General features: G+C 52.2%; 9 protein-coding genes across 9 annotated transcripts; 3 read left to right on the forward strand and 6 right to left on the reverse strand.

The window, feature by feature from the left end:
• Positions 1-133: 133 nt before the first annotated feature.
• On the reverse strand, positions 134-1,600 carry BDP55DRAFT_651809 (uncharacterized protein). Its single transcript, XM_060574080.1, has 2 exons — positions 1,402-1,600; positions 134-1,339 (listed from the first exon to the last, which is right to left on the reverse strand). Exon 2 carries the CDS (start codon positions 1,166-1,168, stop codon positions 539-541), a length of 630 nt encoding a protein of 209 aa, XP_060433549.1. The 5' UTR covers positions 1,169-1,339; positions 1,402-1,600; the 3' UTR covers positions 134-538.
• Positions 1,601-2,132: 532 nt separating this feature from the next.
• BDP55DRAFT_380983 (acyl CoA binding protein-domain-containing protein) lies at positions 2,133-3,373 on the reverse strand. The gene is made up of 3 exons (XM_060567159.1): positions 3,164-3,373; positions 2,780-3,077; positions 2,133-2,704 (listed from the first exon to the last, which is right to left on the reverse strand). Exons 1-3 carry the CDS (start codon positions 3,177-3,179, stop codon positions 2,152-2,154), a joined length of 867 nt encoding a protein of 288 aa, XP_060433550.1. The 5' UTR covers positions 3,180-3,373; the 3' UTR covers positions 2,133-2,151.
• A 1,350-nt stretch (positions 3,374-4,723) lies between these two features.
• Positions 4,724-5,709, reverse strand: BDP55DRAFT_691299 (RNase3 domain-containing protein; the record flags this gene model as incomplete). The annotated part of the gene is made up of 2 exons (XM_060576951.1): positions 4,724-5,674; positions 5,695-5,709. The coding sequence occupies 2 exons, from the start codon at positions 5,707-5,709 to the stop codon at positions 4,724-4,726; spliced, it is 966 nt and encodes a 321-aa protein (XP_060433551.1).
• Positions 5,710-6,362: 653 nt separating this feature from the next.
• Positions 6,363-6,826, forward strand: BDP55DRAFT_381102 (mitochondrial ribosomal subunit S27-domain-containing protein). Its single transcript, XM_060567161.1, has 2 exons — positions 6,363-6,475; positions 6,524-6,826. Exons 1-2 carry the CDS (start codon positions 6,437-6,439, stop codon positions 6,743-6,745), a joined length of 261 nt encoding a protein of 86 aa, XP_060433552.1. The 5' UTR covers positions 6,363-6,436; the 3' UTR covers positions 6,746-6,826.
• A 1,395-nt stretch (positions 6,827-8,221) lies between these two features.
• Positions 8,222-10,820, forward strand: BDP55DRAFT_628401 (armadillo-type protein; the record flags this gene model as incomplete). Its single annotated transcript, XM_060571897.1, has 4 exons — positions 8,222-8,341; positions 8,473-9,540; positions 9,602-10,228; positions 10,287-10,820. The coding sequence occupies 4 exons, from the start codon at positions 8,222-8,224 to the stop codon at positions 10,818-10,820; spliced, it is 2,349 nt and encodes a 782-aa protein (XP_060433553.1).
• Positions 10,821-11,443: 623 nt separating this feature from the next.
• Positions 11,444-12,623, reverse strand: BDP55DRAFT_381129 (uncharacterized protein). The gene is made up of 4 exons (XM_060567162.1): positions 12,400-12,623; positions 11,777-12,334; positions 11,559-11,708; positions 11,444-11,491 (listed from the first exon to the last, which is right to left on the reverse strand). Exons 1-4 carry the CDS (start codon positions 12,502-12,504, stop codon positions 11,486-11,488), a joined length of 819 nt encoding a protein of 272 aa, XP_060433554.1. The 5' UTR covers positions 12,505-12,623; the 3' UTR covers positions 11,444-11,485.
• Positions 12,624-13,679: 1,056 nt separating this feature from the next.
• On the reverse strand, positions 13,680-15,308 carry BDP55DRAFT_691302 (ribose-phosphate diphosphokinase; the record flags this gene model as incomplete). Its single annotated transcript, XM_060576952.1, has 4 exons — positions 13,680-13,756; positions 13,808-14,111; positions 14,168-14,391; positions 14,609-15,308. The coding sequence occupies 4 exons, from the start codon at positions 15,306-15,308 to the stop codon at positions 13,680-13,682; spliced, it is 1,305 nt and encodes a 434-aa protein (XP_060433555.1).
• A 2,141-nt stretch (positions 15,309-17,449) lies between these two features.
• BDP55DRAFT_725275 (RNA polymerase Rpb4-domain-containing protein) lies at positions 17,450-17,989 on the forward strand (the record flags this gene model as incomplete). Its single annotated transcript, XM_060578998.1, has 2 exons — positions 17,450-17,590; positions 17,678-17,989. The coding sequence occupies 2 exons, from the start codon at positions 17,450-17,452 to the stop codon at positions 17,987-17,989; spliced, it is 453 nt and encodes a 150-aa protein (XP_060433556.1).
• Positions 17,990-18,102: 113 nt separating this feature from the next.
• BDP55DRAFT_544820 (P-loop containing nucleoside triphosphate hydrolase protein) lies at positions 18,103-18,793 on the reverse strand (the record flags this gene model as incomplete). The annotated part of the gene is made up of 3 exons (XM_060568518.1): positions 18,103-18,384; positions 18,443-18,656; positions 18,726-18,793. The coding sequence occupies 3 exons, from the start codon at positions 18,791-18,793 to the stop codon at positions 18,103-18,105; spliced, it is 564 nt and encodes a 187-aa protein (XP_060433557.1).
• Positions 18,794-19,660: the final 867 nt, after the last annotated feature.

Here is a 19,660-nt window from a genome sequence, read left to right on the forward strand (position 1 = left end):
GTGATTGGTCGACCATCCCGGGAGCTTACTCGTCGCCTGAGGCAGCAAGAAACTCCGCTGAGCACCATTTAGTCTGCGGAAAATTTCGTCGCAGAGCGCCTCTTTCTCTTTTTCCTCTTCACTTTAAATTGTATGGACACTTATCGTAGGTGAGCTTGAGCTTCGCAAGAATGCTTGATCGAGCCTTCCTCTATCTAGTGTACCTAGATGAAGCTTTTTGACGCCGTTTATGGAAGCATGGGAGATTTCTTCAATGACCGCTGCCTCTTACCGCCGGTCGTTACATATCATGATGACGACGAGACTTAGAAGTAGATAGTTCGTGCATTTTTACGGATATCTCGTGATGTGCATGTACACTGCGTATGTATACGAAACGCCTGTCGGACTCATCGCCGTCATACGCCGGAAATCTCCCAATGGCGGCGATTTTATCGGTTGGCCATCCTCCTCAGGTCTGTGGTGGTCTAGCGCCTGTTGCCCTAGTGTCTTCATCAGATATTCCACCGATTGCGGCCCAAGCTACCTTTCGTCGCTTCTAGCTTCGAGCAGGCTCATCTTCGTGTCCATTATTGGCAGGCGATGCCTTGAGTGCATCGTTCAACATTTCCTGATATGCTTCTTTGAGCTCTTGAGCGTGGCCAGCGTATCCGTTCAGTTGACCCACAGCCTGGCCAGCATTGTAGAGTGACCATTGAAGTGCTGACGGTCTAGGAGGCATCACTTGTTGCGGCGCCTCGGGAGGCTTGTATGTAGACAGGTGCCGGTCGTTGTAATCGGCGCCGGGCGGTATCGGGGCATGGACTGACTCCATGATGAGTGCTTCCTCGCCCTGCATGAGACCCGCGGGCGTCTCAATGAAGCCCTTTTCCGCTTCCTCTTGTTCCGCTAACTTCAAGATGCGCTTGTGCTCTCGCTCATAGACAAAGACAAGGTTCTGCTCGACGGCGGCTGTATGTTTTTCGAGGTTCTTTTGGCCGAGCTTGATGCGCTCAATCTCAGTACCTGGAGCGTCGAAGGGATCGAAGAGGCTCTCTTCTAAGGGAACGAACATCGCCAGGGCTGGCACGGCTTGTTGGATATCTTCTTCCTCCTCCTCTTCGGTGTAATCGCCAGCAGTCCCTGTCTTCCCAGGTCTCTTCGACAGATCACCTGTTGTCTCTCGCATCTTGCCGACGAATCCTCCACCGTTATATAATCCTGTGTGTCCAGCTGGGCTTTGACCGCATTTCAGGTTGAGCTCGGAGTGTTGTGACCTGATCGCCGAATTGACTAAAATGATGAGGTAGGTGGAGGACGAAAGATTGAGGTTGAACTTCTTGGGAAGGTGGGACTAAGACTGTAAAGGTAAGTTGAGGTCCCACGCCTGTGATCGCAGTTTCAGGGTGGCTTCGAACTTACATCCCGGTCCTACTGCTTCAGCAATTGGCTCGAATCTCAATCGGCACGCACAAAAAAGATCAAGTCAAGTTTCGTCGCAGAGACTCTGTTCGCGTTGCTTCTTTCTCGCTTTTCCGTAAGGTAGGATGTTGAAGTTTCTCGAATCCGCCAGCTCAGTAAAATGTTCAAGTCGAGTAAAGCTAAGGTCAGTGCGGTGAGGTATGAGAGTGCAACGCTAAGTTTTTGTATTTACAACTATTTGCTATAGGATATCACATTTGTATGATCAAGCCGGTTCTAGCTCTGGACATCCCTTGAACGGATTGTTCAGTACAATTGGTTCCGGCCTCGTTAGCCTGAAGACTCAGCCAACTGCTGCATTCGGCTCAGCATGTGCAGCTGCTTTCCCATGTGATGGCTTTCTTTGAGAAATCATTTGGGGGTCATCCTGGTTTGACTGTCCATCTTCAAGGGATAGTTCTTTATCGTCGCCGTCCAGACTATTCCCTCAGTAAGGCCAATCCCCATGTTCAAATCAAAGGGGTGCCAGAATTCGGCCCGTCATGAGAGCATATGCCGATACTCCCAGACACACTTGGAAGCGTCATTGCTGTCGAAGAAGCCCCGAAGCTTGAGGAGCGAAGGGCAGAGAAGACACTCAACGGACTGGTGTCGCTACAATCAGCGAACAGCAGTTTTGTTGATCGAGCCAATGCCGTCTCAGTGGTCCTGAAAGCTTCGCCCTCCCTTACCGCCCGCGAGAGAGAATTGTCATCTGGCTGGTAAGACGTTCCTCACGTACTCCCGCATCAACTTCACCCCTGCCCGAACCAAGTCTTCCAGTCGCCGGTCCTTCCGCTTGCGCATCCACAGTAGGACGAAGGCTAGCAGCACCATATCGATAGCTAAATGTTTCATGACGATCCATGTAAACCATCGTAGCCAGGCTGGGAAGCTTCGTGACTTCTTGGACTTCCACTCTCTTCCTGTTGCTATTTGCTCTCGTAATGCTGCGACCTCGGCGGACAGCTTCTCAAGCGCGCGCTCCACACTCCGAGACCAGTTGCTACTCGGCACAAGCGCGTCCCCTTCATCGTCATCGTCGTAGCCTATCCTTCCGTCCGAATGTCTTTCTGCGGCATCGTCCTCGCTCATGGGGCTGAGAACCTTCAGGGGGCCTTCGGATCCGGCCAGGGGTGGCTGGAACTGCCGTAATTCGCCGGTGTAACCTGTGCCTTTCGGTGAAGAGTCGGTCGAGCTGGGGCTGTTGTTCTTGATCTGATTCCATACGAACTCGAGTTCCGAGACAAGTTCCTTTGCGTCTCTGTGGTGACGAGTCAGTGGGCTGCGATGCGCAAAAGGCGATTCCAGTGACAGTAGGATGAGTATATGGGCTTACGGCGTTGTCGCATATTTGTGCATCGTCTCGATCAGCGCCTCGATATATCTTCTCTTCGCTTCCGTCCGACTCAGTCCTTTCTGGAGGTTCCACGCATCCCACTTGTCTTTCTCGCGTTGAAGCTCGTCGGCTGGCATGCCGGAAGCCGAGGTCGGCCGCTCCATGACGCCATCGACATCCCCCTCCATCGCTTGCTTGTAAAGACCATAGAGTCGCAGTCTGTCGGACGGCGGGGGACGCGATGCCCCCGTTTTGGGGATTTTCTTGACGGTATTTAAGGCATGGACGAACACGCGATCTATAGACAGAAGGCATAATCGCATAATTAGCCGGGGAATTGCTCTCTCCACAACGGAGGCATAGTAAGGTTTTGCTTGCACTCACCCACGGAGTCAGCCATCTAGAAGGCTATTTCTCAAAGGCGGCCGAACCGATGTGATTAGTTGGTAAAGGGAGGGAAGACGCGTTCGTTTATGGGGGTATATCCGAGGTGTTCTGGCGTCGGGGTTGGGTTCGGCTCAACAACACCAGGCGAAGATAGCAACTCAGATAACCTTGTTCCGCAAATCACCTGGATGTGCCGGTAGAGCGAGGTACCTTGGCAGCCGGAACTGAAACGGAATGGGGAAGCAACAGGTGCTGGGAAAGGGAAAGAGTTAGAGATCCAGCACGCTGACATGCATTATGTGAGAGCTTCGCCATGGGACTCTTTCCCTTCGTCGCCCAAAGAGAAAGAAGGGATCTGGTGGGCAGCAAGAAAGTAGCGGCGGCGATGGCGGGTGCTGGCAATGATGCAAAGGTATTTCGGTACCGGCAATCAGCTGTCTCTAAATTGGGCCTTTAGGAAGGGCAACTGGGGGGGGGTTCGCGCCGATGTTAGCAGCATCGGAAGGTGTGGGCGATTTCCGGTAAATTGTGTTTGCCTCGGCCGCGGGTCACGCAACGCAACGCAGACGCAGCGAAGCCCGCGCATCGGCAACGCACCCGCGCAACCAACTGTGACCCCAACCCAGCACCACCTGGGGGAGTTTAGAGTGGACGTGGGACCTGGGCGCGCGGGCCTGACGCGGGCTTGTCAGGGGTTGTGCTTCTCCGAGATCCCGACTAGCAATTTACTCCCATCATCCCCGCGTCTTGTCTCCCTTGTGCGTGTGATTGAAGCTAGGTACCGGTAGTCTGCGGCATCTGCTTGTCGGCCGAGAGAGACATATAGGCACGTGAAATGCGGGCAGCCTTGGATGTGAGGGATGTTCCATTGTCGCTTGTTTGGTTTTCGTCCTCAATTTAGAGTTCCGTCAATTGAGACTTCAGTATAAGTTCTGAGCTGATATTGAGCCGAGGCCTACTGGTCCCAGCATAGCGTCTACGGATATGGAGGTCCATCGTAGTTCGGCATTGGGCAGCTAACTGGCTGTTTACTCATCTCGGCTTCTAGGTTGAGCACCCACACGATTTGTGTGGCTAACACTTCAGTGAACGTCCGAGTCGGAGTGCACCCTGTCAAGTGGGTGACACAATGACTTGCCGCCCAACACGAAGTATTTCTATCCTTCCTACCATTAACTTTTCTATCATTATTGTTATCATTATCAATTTCTATCTTTCACATGTTCTATATAGAATATATTGATATAGATATAATGATAATAATAGTAATCATAGGAAAAATAGTGGTAATAGGAATAGCAGATAGAGTGATAAGGTGGGTATTGAGCGGCATCCCATTTTGTCACCCACTTGCCTGTTCATCTGGTATTCTGATGTGCTCTATCTACCGGACCATCCTAAGAGCTGATTCCCGTATGCGTACCTTCGGACGTTAGCTTCCTCATTGGGTTGTGGCAATTTTATTATCATTCATACGCTGGCCACAAATTTGTGAATTGTCGCTTTAATTGAAAGTGGTATCATGGGTATAGTGCAACCGCCTCACTCTAACCTCGCCTACGTCTCCCCAAGAGCATCCAGGAAAGCCTTCTTTTTATCCTGATACACCTTCAACAATTTCTTGTTATTCAGTGCCATCTGCGCTGCCTTTTGGCCCGCCTCCTTCTTGTTTAGGTCGCTTCCGGTTCCGAGGAGCTTGTTCTTCTCGCCCCATCCGTCAAGAAAGACTCCTACGGTGAAGAGAGCCAGCTTATTGTTGTACTTGTCTTTCTTATTCGGCTTGGACAAGTCCTCGTAGCGGATATTGATGCCCTTTGCCCCGATAATCTGGCTCAGAAGCACCTTTGGGGGTAGTTTAGACTCCTCGGTCACAGTCGCGCCAAGCTCCTTGACTGTCTGCAGTCCGGGCGTCTTGGCAACCGACCTGATCTGGTCCTTGATGGTCGTTGCCCATAGTGTCTTGAGCCACTCTGCAACTCGAGTGAGACCATTGGTGGGATCGGAGAGAACCACGGCGGCGACGTATGCTTCGAATAAGTCACCGCGGACCTTTTTGATCTCATGTGGTTTTGCCACGGCCGGCTGGTTGCCTCTGGGCTTGAATTCAGGCGGCAAGTTGGCTCTTTCAAAAAGCTCGTAGTGCGTTGAGTATTCTCCCAGGTTGGCATTGCGAATCAGAAGCTCTCGGATCTGCGAGCACTGGCCCGTTGTCATGCCTCCAAAAGTTTGAAAAATGAGTGAAGACGAGATCAACTCGACATAGGCGTCTCCAAGCCACTCAAGGCGGTCGTAACTCAGATCCGATTTGTGCTTGGTCATGCCTACATGGGTGAAGGCCGCCAATTCCAGGACAGGATTCGTGATTTTAGGAAGAGGTGGCATTGACTTCGGAATATCTGCTGGCGTCCATGGCTTAACCAAGATGAAAGACGGGATTGGTGGCCCTGAGACAGCTGGGGTCTGCCTAGATGTAATTAGGGATTCGCCCTTCTCATGCGATGCATTTTCCTCCTTTGAAGTCAGTACACAATTGGACAACGCATCAAAGGGCATGAAAGCCTTTACCTCATTCTCATCAATCTCGCCGCTTTCTAGATCCTGTGTATCTCCTTCCCTAGCCAGCTCCTCGAAAGATGGCAGTAACACCTTGCTAAGCTGTCGGATCTTTTGCAAGTCTTCGCGATGTATAGAAGATCTTGTCTTCGCCTTTGTCAGTGCTTGGAGACATTTGATGAGACCATCGCTGTGATCGAGAAGCAAGTCTATTGCTTCGCTTTCAGTATGTCTTCGCTTGCTCGGTGGCAGCGCTCCTGAACTTGAGCGCTTGTTCATCTTGGTTCCTCCTCGATGCAGATAAATCGCAAATTGTGATCGAACAATATAATATTCTATTGTGTGTTGTGTCGCAAAAGAAGAAGATGAAAACAAGGCCGATAGGAATGAGCGTGTTTTGTTACAATGTTGAGAACAACGTCTTATTCACTTGAAAAGGTCAACATGTAATTGAGAACAAAAATTAAGCAGTCTATGCTCGGGTGGAGCTCACTGTGCTGTAGCTGCAAGGATCCGGTCCCCTGAGGCTAGGATGTGACAAGGTCGTGGATACGTACCGAAACATGCCGGCCAATCGATGATCCCAAACCGGCATCCAATTGGAGAACGCGGCTCTCATTTTGCGGGTCCAATTCAAGACTCAGGCTCGCCCAAGCTTGTTCGACTTCGCGACAAATTTCTGGCTGGTCTGATAGAGCTCTATCAAGACCTGCAAAGATGAGTGTCCCACGCGCGAGGTTGTTGGACCTCATGAAGGTAATTTACGATTCCCTGACTTGTCCGGTCGTTTGCTAATTTCTATAGGCCCAATGCGAAGTCTTTGCGACAGTATACAACCCCGAGGGACTGAGGACGGGAAACAAGATCCTGCGCCAACGATTGAAGGGACCTGCCATCGCCGACTACTACCCACGCAAGGTTGTGACGATTAAGGATGTGCAGAGAGAGTTTGGACCTGAGGTTTTAACCCTCGACTTGGAAGAGATGGATCGCTTGGAACACATTGCTGGGTACGTCATGGGCTGAAGGGGGCGAACGAGCTACCGCTAACGCCTGAACAGACTGAAAGCCAGAGGAAAGAGTGCGCCGAAAAAGAAGAAGACGAAGAGTAAGTTTTCTCGTTTGCTACCTCACATCTGGATGATGATGCTGATCTTCCTGCAGCCGAGCCCAAGAAGCGATAAGCGTCTACCACGAAATCGATTGTACGATACGATGTGCAACTATCGAGCGATCCCTCGAAACCATGCGCGCCAGGACACTCTCCATATACAGAGTGGCGAGGCTTTGGGCAGTACAATTGCCGACCGACCAAGTCAGCCCCGGTGGCTCTGTCATAATATGCGGATGTCTAGGGACTCTCAGGCACTGACAGGGTATGAATATACCGTGGATCACGGTTTCGACGGGCCATGGAAGGATGTCCATAAATAGGGCAGCCAGTGTACAAATACCATGGAGGATATCAGAGTCAAAATTTACAAGTCTCTTCGAGAGACAGCCCCATTTCATGTTTCCACTCACAATCACCATTGTAGATCCTAACTGAATGATTGCCTTGGGCGATAGGTGCTGAACGCCACTGCGTGCTGCGTGAAGCTAATCGCAAGTAAAGAAACAGAGGATCTTATACTTTCCTCCAGGTCAGAGGTAAACCCAACTGGTCTCTGCTCCGGATCGGCGAGTTCTCGTCCTATTGCCTTTGGCACATATAGATGAGCAAACGAGGGCCAAAGCAAATGCTGGGTCTTTCCGAAGGGTTGGTGGGAAGAATGGGGCAAGGCAGCAGGGGCGGTATGCTTTCTCCCCCAAGTTGAATATCATATGATGATTAGGCGACGCTAAGATAGGCAGTGGTGAATAGATAGAGGTCAGTCGGCCATGCCCTCCTCCTTCACCTGGATGATGGAGCGGGTCGACGAGTCTTTCACCTGTGGAAAGACCTCTCCGGTACCTGGGTACGCAACTCGAACGTCCTCGGCTACCTAAATCAGGGAGACTGCTAAATCTCAGCCGAGTCGCGATCTCCTTCCGACTTCAACATCTTCAATAAGAGCCCTTTCTTCCCCAGGCCAAGCAGCAGCGCATCACTCCTTCAACTTGGAACTGACTCCACGATCTCGTCTCTTTCAGATTATTCTGTCCTGGTCCGCAGTGGCTACGATTAGGGCTTTCGTTCACCTTACCTTCGAAAAGGTGCCTGGGCTGCCCGGTACTGCCTCCTTCCCAACGTCAACTCGAGCTCCTCCCTCGTTCCTACCTCACCTCCTCATCCCCCATCATCTTCTCACTCCCACCACAAAAAGCTTTTCCTTTCTCTACCCTCCACAATTCCTCCACAACAAACCTTCCCCTCCACCGTAGAGAAGATTTCCATCAACACTCTTCTTTGCGTTCCCCTCCAACGGAATCTTTCTCAACTTGTCGACCACCTTACGGCAATACCTTGTCTTATCTTCTGCAAAGTATTGACCCTCGAAGAAGAGACTGTCCGACGTCACGATGTCTACACCTCCCTCCACGGGTCTTATCCCCAAGACCCCCAAGCGAAGCTCCCCTACGGCTATGAAGCCTCATCAAAAAGAGGAGAACATCCAGCCGTCCATCGAGTCAGCTACCTCGGTAAGTCCAATGCTTTCTTCACTGCTGCCGTGAAGGCCCATCTTGTCGTTCGTCACCGACCGCTACCATACGATCCAACTGCTTCCATAAAAGCTCACTTGGTTAGAATTCTAGGCTAACAAAATTCAAAGGGTCTCCCTGCCTTCAAGCAGAAGCCAGCCATTGCAACTCTTGCTACATCCAAGCTTGCTAATCAGAATGCTCTCAAGGTTGGTTCTTCCTCCCGCAATCTGCCGCTTCGCTCACAGCGACGACAGAAGAAGACCAATCAGGACACCATCGCTGGCACGAACCCCATGGATATGCTTCTTGCAAAGCTGTCTGAGCAACAAGCTGCCCTCGATCAGCAGAACGAGGCTTTGAAGAACTCTGATGAGAACAGCTTATACTCCCGTCACTTCGACAAGGCTTCTTCGACGACGAACTCGGTCCCTATCACTCCCGCGACGGACTCGTTCCCCACGACCGCACCCACGAGTCGCCCGACCAGTGCCGCACTTAAGGAGACGAACGGTAATGTAGACGAGCTCCTTCGACTGAAGATGGAGCTTGCCCGAGCACAGAACAAGATCTCTCGCCTTGACCACGAGCTGGCTCAGTCGCGCTCGATCAAGCAAGAAGATGATATCGCTCCGGCTCCGCCCGTGGCTCGTGTAGGAGCATTCGGAGCCGAGAATGCCTGGCCAACCGACGACAACTCCTCGGATGTCGGCGCCCCTTCCATCAACAACTACAGTCGTTCCCGTACCACTTGGGGCAACAACAGAGCTCCTTTGTCCTTTGGTGCGGCTGCTCCCATTTCTGACTCTGGTGGTGATTGGTACGTTGGCGGACGTGGTGGCTTCAACCAGGGCTACATGGATCCCGCTGGTCCGTACAATATGGCGGATGGTTATCGCAATGATCGCATGGGCCATGAAGCCGAGATGTTTTCTCGGCCCCCTAGCAGTCGCCGAAACAACCGTTTCGACAACAGCCGCTGGCCATCTCCTCAGCCGTACGGAGGAACCAACTTTGGACACAACTATGGCGGATTCACTCCCTCCCCTGCTCCGTTCGACCCTATGGGTGGACCTCCTGGTAGCGCTTCAGGCAACATGGGCTCGGGAATGTATCTAGGCTACAACCAGCAGGGACCGGGAAGTTCACTGTCGCCCCATGCAACTGAGTTCACCACTGGTGATGGATGGAAGAGCGAGGTACGTAACAATGAGAAGGCAGGATCATTGCTACAAAATACTGACTTTCCATTCCAAACAGGCCATTGCCACCGAGGGTCAGACGTACCTGCCAACTACTGAGCCTCTCAACTACCGCCGCTTGTTGGACCGGAACGTCAATTGCAATTGGAAGTACATTGTGGACAAGATTGTCTGCAACAACGACCAGCAGGCTTCCATTTTTCTGCAGCAGAAGCTCAAGGTCGGCACTCCGGACCAGAAGTACGAGATCGTGGAGGCCATCGGTGCCCAGGCGTATCCTCTCATGGTAAACCGTTTCGGCAACTTCCTTGTTCAGCGTTGCTTCGAGCATGGCACTCCGGAGCAGGTTGTTAAGATCGCGGAAGCCATCCGCGGCAACACTCTCAATCTTTCCATGGACCCATTCGGCTGCCATGTCGTTCAGAAGGCATTCGACTCCGTTCCCGAGGATTACAAGGCTATCATGGTCCATGAACTCCTTCGCAGAATTCCCGAGACCGTCATTCATCGTTACGCCTGTCATGTCTGGCAGAAGCTTTTCGAGCTTCGATGGTCCGAGTCCCCGCCCCAGATCATGAAGTTCGTCAACGAAGCTTTGCGAGGCATGTGGCACGAAGTCGCTTTGGGCGAAACTGGCAGTCTGGTTGTCCAGAACATCTTCGAGAATTGTCTTGAGGAAGACAAGGTATGCTGGCACCCTCTTGCCCTCTTTTCTGAACATGCTTCTCATCGTGTATTCATAGCGTCCCTGCATTGAGGAAGTCCTTGCCAACATCGATATTGTGGCTCATGGACAATTCGGAAACTGGTGTATCCAGCACATCTGTGAGCATGGCGCTCCAGCGGACCGAAGCCGTGCTATCGACCATGTCATTCGCTACGCTGCCGAATACAGCACTGATCAGTATGCCTCTAAGGTTGTCGAGAAGTGCCTCAAAATTGGCGGTGGGGAGTTCCTCAGTCGCTATCTTGATCGAGTCTGCGAGGGTCGCGTTGACCGCCCTCGTATCCCCCTTGTCGACATTGCAAGCGACCAGTACGGCAACTACCTCATTCAGTACATCCTCACACATGCGGGTCTGCAGCACCGCGAGGTTGTCGCCGCCCACATTCGCAAGCACATGGTCTCTCTTCGAGGCTCCAAGTTCGGATCTCGTGTGGGCATGCTTTGCACCAACCCCGCCGTCGCTACTCGGCCCGGCCCCGGAGTTGGTCCTGCCATGAATCGAATGGGTGCTGGTCCTCGCTACAGCAGCGGTGGTGGCGGCTACCGTTAGACTTTGTCACCATCTCTCCATACTGTCACCATCAACTTCTCAATTGTTCTCATTCTGCGTCACTATAGGACCTCTTTCCCTTAATCCCTTATCCCCCATCCGATTTCCCTCAACTTTGACGAAGTCATTGCACCACCTCATTTGTCCGTGCTTACGAAACATCTTCCTCGGCCATCAATTTACAAATCAGCTGTCATCCTACGCTTGGCAGGTTATGGCTTGTCTGAGTGCATTGGACACTTCATGGTTACGGATTTTGCGATATGGAGGTGCGTCAGTGTGACCTCGAAACCCCAAGTGGTCGTTGGAGTTGCATTGCGAAGCCCAGCCAAAATGCTCGCATCTATACATGGCGGCTCATCGACACATCCACATACCCCTTTGATACTCCTTTAGTCTCATCGAAATTCGAACTGGACCTACCGGAGGATGGCGAGGATGGACAACTAGGCAAGCATGGCATATCAGACCAAAAGTCAAAGACAATGATTGTATGTAGTTATGTATCACATTCCGGAGACTTTGGAGTGCGGCCTTGGTCCAGCTTGGACAGCATCTGTGGCAGTCCCAACAAGCATTAGGTAGTTACCTTGCAATACTATGCTTGACGCCATTGACTCTGCGGTACTTCACCAGCATTATACCCCTATACCCTTTCCCCTCCCCTAATGCTATTTACGTTTCCTAGTAAGCCCCACGTGATGCTCATCATGCGTCGCTTTACGTCTTTTTGCTTACAGGCTCTGCCTCTGCTTCAGGGGACGCGGCATCATCCAGGGGCGGAAATTCAGAGTCGACTACAGATGGCTTCTCCGTCGTGTCTACAGTCGCGATGTCTTTCTCCCACGGCTTCTTGGGCACCGCACGTTTCCCAAACGGTTTCACAGACTGCAGAATTCAGTGAGTGGGCTCAGAGATAGAGGAAAAACAAAAGACAAGTCGTGGGGAGTACTCACCGCGTCTCTGACGACGGTATCTGGGATCTGCCTGATGCCAGGGATGGGAATACCCTTTTGAATCATCTCCAGCATCTGCGCGAAGCCCATTGGGTACGCTGGTTCGTCGCCCCCTTGGCCTGGGGCGCCCTCCTGTGGCGGCTGTGCTTTGCGTTCGACGTAGAGGTCTGCTTTTGGCGCTGCTGCTTGCCATGAGGGCGTTGTTTCATCTACAGGTTTTGTGGATGAGTCTGTTGCTGGATCTGTGGATGTCTTCTCGTTGGTGCTGAGGTCGTCGAGCTTCGATGTTAGTGTTGGGACTTCATCTGTTGATGATTCTGCTGCTCCGCTGGCTGCGGTAGCTGTGCTGGCTGTGCTGGCGGTCTTGTACTCTTCGGGCAGGACGTCGGGGGGTGTATGGTCCGGATGCTTCGCGAGCCACTCCTTGTACTTTGCAAAGTCAATGGTTACGCCGATGCGTTGGGCGTAGTAGAATGTCCGGGCGTGGATCGCTAGGTCGGTGGGTGTGCCTTGGGGGTTTTCTGTGTTTGGGTCACCGAGGATCGCGTAGAGGCCGGACTGTACGACGTTCCCTTCGTTAAAATCCTTCTTGGAAGATTGGCATATATAGAGAGTCAACGTACTGTAAACATCTTATCTCGCTTCCAGGGGTATGTGTCAAAGGCCTTGAACATGCCGTCCTCGTCTGTGATTGCACGGATGCGCTCTGCGCCGGAGAGGGTTGCCATTGCCAATTGCAGTTGTGGTTATGCTACGAAAGTCACCAGGCAAAAATGCCCCTACTATGCTGGATTTCAGGGAGGAGATACTGTGGGCGGACTCGAGGATGCTCTTCGTCTCGTCGATTGACGTCGTTGCCGAGGTTTTAAGACGTCGTTCGGTTTAAGCATCATTCCCCGGAGAAGGGAGCTCGGCGGGTTGGCGGGGCGCGAGCTTGGCTTGCTCCCGCCGATAAGATAAGCCCAAAATGTACCCCGCGAAATCGCGGCTCGGTGGGGCCCGGGCGGGAGTTGGGGAGTTTGGGGAAGGCTTCTTGGCTTGTAGGAGTTTGTTCCGACATCCTTGCTTTTTCTGTTGGAACTTCATCAGCGTTGATTCCTCTGAAGAAATTCTTCTCATTGGTCTTATTTGGGGGTTCCCCCGATGATAATGAGGTTGAGACCTCCTTTCTGATGGGTTAGTACGTCTGACATGTGAGAAACCATCCACTGGTAGTGTACTGGTACGATCAAAGATCAACAACACGACAGAGACGACACACGCCTTCAAACTGACAGAGGTTTTGTACATCTTGATTGCTAGATTTCTTTTCTATCTCAAATATATGTCACGGGTTGTCTACGGGCACGCTGACGATCATCAAGCGGCAGAACCTTCTACGGATATGTTTATGTTATGTGAACGGGATGAAGACTATTGCGCAGCACTGTACTGGCCCCCGTTTCGCACAAATCCCAAAATCATGAAAGAAACGTTTAAAGTCGCAAACAGTAAAACGGACAAGTGTAACCCATCAGACATGAAAGTTTTGTGTGTATAGCAAAGCCACCCCTTCGGGTCCGCTGTTCCGCTGTACAAAGAGCCTCCATCTTACGAACGAGGTTCCAAGTATCTTGTGTTTTTTTGTGTAGCAATATGGCTAGCCAAACGGGGCTGCCTATGGTTTGCATCATTTCCAATGGGAAACGAGCTGGTATGTCGTGGAAAGTTCGGGTCAAAGAGAAAAACGTCTAGAATGTCCATGGCGTAAGAAAAGACGCCACACTCAACCCACCCCCTGTGCTGAACGCCTGTAAAACAACACCAACGGTTGCGGAGATTCCCTAGAAGCAGTTGGTGGAATCCAATAAACCCTCCGATGCAAAAGCCGATGTTTCTTTTCGAACGCCGTGTGATGATGCTTTTAGTTGTGCTGGAAAAGGACGCTGATCGACTCGCCGTGGTGGACACGACGAATAGCCTCCGCAAAGACTGGAGAGACTGCCAAAATTTAGCTACGCCCAGGACACAGCAGTACTCGCGAACACTCACCGTCCAGGAACTCGAGTTTGGGGCAGGCACGCATGTGGTCCTTCTGAGGAACGGTGTTGGTCACGACCATCTTGTCGATGGCGGATGCGTTGATACGTGGGATGGCATCACCACTGAGAATGCCGTGGGTCAAGAGGGCATAGATGTGAGTAGCACCCTCCTTCTTGAGCAACTTGGCAGCTCTCGTAATGGTGTTGCCGGTGTCGATGAGGTCGTCAACGAGAATGCAGACCTTGTCCTTGACATCACCCACCAGCATCATGCTGGCGTTGCGCTGCTCGGTGTACTTGGTCGGGCGTCGCTCCTGTAGAAAAAAGAACATGAATTCTGTACTTGCTCCCGCGAGAAGTAATGACCTACCTTGTGGATCAGGGCGAAAGCCATGTCCAGCTCATCAGCGATCGCAGTGGCGCGCTTGGCTCCGCCAGCATCGGGACTGATAACCACAGCATCCTTGTAGTTGGGGATGTTCTGGCGGATGTACCTCATGAGGAGAGGCTTGCCGTACAAGTTGTCGACCGGGACATCGAAGAATCCCTGGTACTGAGGATCGTGGAGATCCATCCTGCAATCATTAGCATGTGCTTCGAAGGGAAGCAATGAAGCGGTGCAGGTGCAAAGAGCTTTTGAAGAGCTCAAGAACAGTTCAAAGCAGTGGCCTTTACGTAGCACAAAGCACCACATCAAGGATGATGGAGGAGGAAACCTACGTGATCTACACTTTATTAGCTTGACTTCGCGAACGGTTTGACCCCCTTTAAGTGCTCTCTCAAACTATTCTAGGGGGCCTTTTGGGGGTACATACCACATGGTCTGCACCAGCGCAAGCCAGAAGGTCTGCAACCAGAGTACCAGCTTGGGCAACCCACTGCTTGTATCCAGGCTTGGACTGGAAGCCATCGATCCGATTCTGTTGCTCGTTGTCGTGGTTGGTGTAGCTGACCTGAGAGGATACAGAATCGTGGTGGTGACGGCCGTTGCCATTGGTCTTGGAATGGTCGACGCCGTTCATTCCATTGGAACGCTCCTCATTGAGCTTGCTCTTCGCCAGCTTAGAGGCAATGCCGTCAATGCCATTGGGAAGACCCATACTGCGCGCAATGCCAGGACCCGGGGTCGAAGGTACACTCTCAAAGGTGTAGTTCTTGGATGCCCCTGATGCTGACTTCGAGAGGGGTGCGCCGGCCTTCTTGTAGGGGACGTCGGGTTGTCTCGAGTAGGGGAACAGAGGCATGACAGCTGTGACTCTCTTGGCAGAACCCGTCTTGCAGGCAGAGATCATGATGCACAAGTCCATGAAGTTGTCATTGACATTGCCAGAGGCAGTCTGAATGATAAAGACATCCTTGCCGCGCACAGAGTCCTTGATCTCGCAACGACTCTCTCCAACAGAGAACTTCGACAGAACGCGCTCGCACGGGTTCAGGCCAAGGTTGTTGCACACGCTGTTAAGGAGCTCGGGATGGGAGTTGCCTCCGAGCACAATGATATTGCGGACCATTGTGAATAATTGCTGGTTGCTCGAGAGGTAATGGTTGGAATGTAGAGTAGAGTAATAGTGGTCGGGCGAAACCGGCGATGTTGGAGGCTGAACCTAGCACCGATCGAGGGTTTGACTAGGGACTGAAGAGAACAGGGCGTCAAGGCCGGACCTGGGAGATGTATTTCGCAGCTGGGGTATTCGAAGATGTTTGTGGAGAAATGTACCCCGGGTATTTTTTTTGAGGGTTCGAAGGTGTCGTGTGCGGGTTGGAGGATCGCGAGCGAAAGAGCCGGTGTCGGGTTTGCTGGAGGCGTCAAAAATCTGCTAGTGGGGTGCAAGGCGACGTCACAGGGACTGGAATGTGCCGAGGCCGAGGGTATGCGTAGAAGGGAATTGTATAGTAAAGATGCCAGAGAGCTGGAGAGCAATCAGCGAGGATGAGGGGAAGGCCTCTAGAGATGCGATCACAACGGGAGCATGACGAACAAGCTCAAGAGGAGAGGGAGGAGGGAGGAGGGAAAAGCTGGTAGCGGGGGGGAATTTCTGTCTGAAGCTGGGGTTGTCGAGAAGTTGTAAAGGAAAATCTCTGAGTGGATAAGTTTGTTTGGGATTGGCAGGAATCGGGGTCGGGTGCGGTCGCCGCCATGTGGACTTGGGGGTGGCAGGTGGGAATATGAGGTGGTGGGGTAAAAAGAGAGATTGCACAGGGCTCTCTCACAGGGCGTATAGGTGCAGAAGTAGCCATTTTAGGTTAGCACGGGTAGTTTGCCGCGTTTGTATGTATTTTCATGACTCCGATCTCTGGCAAGTCTCGCAGAGATTTTGCGCCATGGCGACGTCCTAGCTAGCCATGCACTGTATTCTTACGGTCGTTGCCATGCTGCCCAGACACCATGCCGAGCCTCACGAAGAGTGCCGCAGACCGGTGACGGAGATGCCTGAAGCGATGCGAGAGCGGTGACGGCGGCGGGAGACACAGGTGACTACCTAGGGGCGAAGTACAGTGTCGACAACTGACTTCGTACAGGGAGGATTGAATTGCTTTGGATTCGTGGAACGCTGGAATGTAGTAGTGACTCCCGGTCTTGTTCTCATTCTGACTGCGATGTGCCGAATGAGGTGGACATTCTGCAGTCCCCTTGTCAAAAAGTCTAGGTGCCTCGTGATTGTACGGATAATGCAGACGGATGGGAGTATATGCCTCTTGGATGTACATCCAGAAAATAGCGCTCTTTGACGATGCCATTGAGGCGGGAAGGAGTACCTGGCGAATCTCACATCCCCCTCGCTACCTTATTAGTGTAAGATAGCACTGTAGTTATTCAAACTCCGTTACAAGGAGTGAAATAACGCGAGTAACCGACCGGCTCTTATGAACGAGGATGAGAGAAAGCGGCCAGCGGCCAGCGGCCAGCGGAGACGCCTTCTTCGAATCTGAAGCCGCCAACGCCAACGCTCTTTCCCCCTCCCATTGCGCAATTCCAGATCCGGTACGTACGCTGTGACAATTTGGCACATGGCAGAGTGGGGGACGGGACATCGTGATTGGTGCCTTGGGCCGTGTTAATGCACCTGCTTTTCTGCTTGCCTTTTTATCTCCCTGCAGCTCGTTGCCAACCGTACCAGCCTTCGACTGCGGGACACTTCCACTGTCAAGAAGAATTTGCGGCAGCATCGTACCTCGCCTCGTACGCCTAGATTCCGTACAGTCACAAGTGTAATTCTTTTTACGAGATTACACAGTACCTTGACAGCATCTGACTCTTCTCAGAACTTGATTCGAGGCGACCCGACATTTCCTTGACAGGCCCCAAAGGTAGAGTCAGTCACAACGCACCAGTCACCCGCCTTTGTCAAATTAAACGTCAGCTTGTCCAAGGTTGTACCACTTGAACAGTCTATTCCCGGCCCTCTGAAAGAGCACCTGCGAGGTTCTGTTTTGAGTGACAGGTACATCGGCCTAGCCTCTTCACCTTGCACACCGACACGTCAATTTTCCGCAAACACCAAGCTCCTGCGCAGCTTACATTTCTGCACTCATTTTTGGGCCGATACGCAATTGCCGCCGTTGCCACCTGGTATCAAACGGTTTGCATCACACCTTGTCTTCTACCCTGAAATCGCAACCTAGTCGTCCCCGCGCCAAGCACGCAATCAAGATGAAGATCCTTGAGGCTCAGTCGGCAGTTTTGACCAACTATGAGGTCTATCAACACCTAAATGAGCGTAAGCTTGGTCAGAAGAAGCGTGAGCGTGGAGAGCGTCGTGGCCCCGGCAACCTGGAGGCACTGGCAAGAGAGGTGAGTTTGATTACATTCAAGTCACATATGCAATGGAAATTGGGTATCTGCTCCTCTGTAATAAACTCATGGCTGACGCATGTGTAGCTCCTCCAATATCTGCGGACAGCACCAAACCCGCTCAGCCAGGACCCTATTCCTTATCACCAGAATTGTATTACCCAGCTGCTGGAGAAGCTTCAGCCCTATGACTTGGCCAAGGGTGAGGTTATCATGATCCTGAATCTCCGCCCAGCATCCGTCGCCGCTCTAAACACCGTCATCGAAGAGATGCCTGAGCGCTTCGATGAGAACCAGCAAGAGGAAATGGTCAACATCATTGCCGAAGTGCTTGGCTCATTCCCCCAGGAGGCAGAGGCGGAAGAAGGCGCCGAGGAGGCTGCGAACGGCGCTGCTTAGAAAGCTTTGCCGCATCACACTTCGCAACTCACTCTTGACGGCGCCGATTCCTCTGATGTGTCCTCTTCTTCCTGGAGTGGAATAAAAGAGTCGCCCTGACAAGGCAACGAATCTCACATGGCGACACAACCGCCCTCGCTCTGTCCTCCCTCGGCCTTTCGCGTCATAATTGCGGTCTTACCAATCTCCTCAAACGCCAGCTTAAGCAGCTCGCCCGTCACCGCGGAGCATTCCATGTACTTGTCTATGCGAATCTCCTGCGCCTGCTGGTATGCTTCTTGGGGATAGATAATCCCATTGGGGTCGTCTTCGGATCGTAGGTCTCTTTTGAGGCCCAACATGAGAATAGGCAAGCGGTCGGGCCTACGGAAGGACATCTTGACCTCTGGTAGCCACTGTCTCGGATGTCAGATGGGACACAGAGAGAGTAGAGAGTCATTCAGGGGAACATACATGTCTCCTCATGTTGATGAGACTCAGTCGCTGGCTTATGTCGTAACACAGTATGACGATGTCCGGCTCGAGAAGCTTCCAGTTCTCGGGGCTATTTGTATCATAAAACTCTAGACGGTACGGTTTTCCAGAAAACTTAATCTCGAAAATAAAGGGTTGGTCAATATCTCTGAGCAATCTGATGGGGCCGGTGCCTTCGCCGGCGCTCAGTCGTCTACTCAGGGGCACATCTCATTAGCAAGTGTGAGACCCATGGCATGATCTCGAAAAAGGGCATACGGACGAGAGAAACGACGTCTTTCCACATTTCTCATCACCAACTAATAGTATCTTGACTGCTTCTTCTTCCATAATGGACGGGTGCTTCGGTCGACTTCCGATGGGACGTCTAGATACGGATGTCTGGGGAACAAATGGCGCAGGGCCAGGCCTGGCGCGGACTCAGCCAAGACTCCAGCACAGAAACACAGTGCCCATTATTCAACCGCGCCCACTGGTCCCGTCGCAACGGTTCGGCTTTCTCCATGAGGGAGAGGAGAAGGCGGAGTCAGTTTTTAGCCACAGCACAAGCCACATCTTGTTTTCTACAGGGCAGGACAGAAAAAGTTGATGGTAGCCAAAAAAGAAATAAAAAAAATAAAAAATTGGCTGTCACTCAACTTGCATGCGCCGGCCCCTCCAAAGTGACTCTTTAGAGGGCCAAAAGTACCCGCATGATGCCGGTCCACGTCTAAACCGCACCCGACCCCTCCAAAATTTCCTAGAAACTCATATGAGAGGAGAAAGAGAGGGCATATGAAGCCCTTACATGAACTGTTTTGGGGTCTCTGTCTGCATTGCCCGCCAAGCCCGAGTCTGAACCTATCGAGGCACGCTGTAGGCCTATTACACGGCTGCTTGAACGGTTTGCCCGTCCTCGCCCATCGACGACGACACCACCACCATCTGCGTCGTTTCACTACTCAGCAACATCTCACTCATCCTTACCAACCATCCTCCACAACCGCGGCTAGGCACTTCAGCACCGCTCCCGTCGCAAAAATGGCTGATGTGAGCGGTCGGTACGAGTCATGGGACCAGGCGCGTCTCATCTCCCGCATAAGACAGCTCGAGCATGAACTCGACAAGCGGGATGCGGCATCAAAGGCCTCCGGGTCCGGGTCCGGTTCCGGGACCCCCATCAACAACAAGAACGGCGCCAGTGCCGTAGCAGCAGCA

Source organism: Colletotrichum godetiae (assembly GCF_030913485.1).
Source record: "Colletotrichum godetiae strain CBS 193.32 chromosome Unknown BDP55scaffold_7, whole genome shotgun sequence".
NCBI lineage: Eukaryota > Fungi > Ascomycota > Sordariomycetes > Glomerellales > Glomerellaceae > Colletotrichum > Colletotrichum godetiae.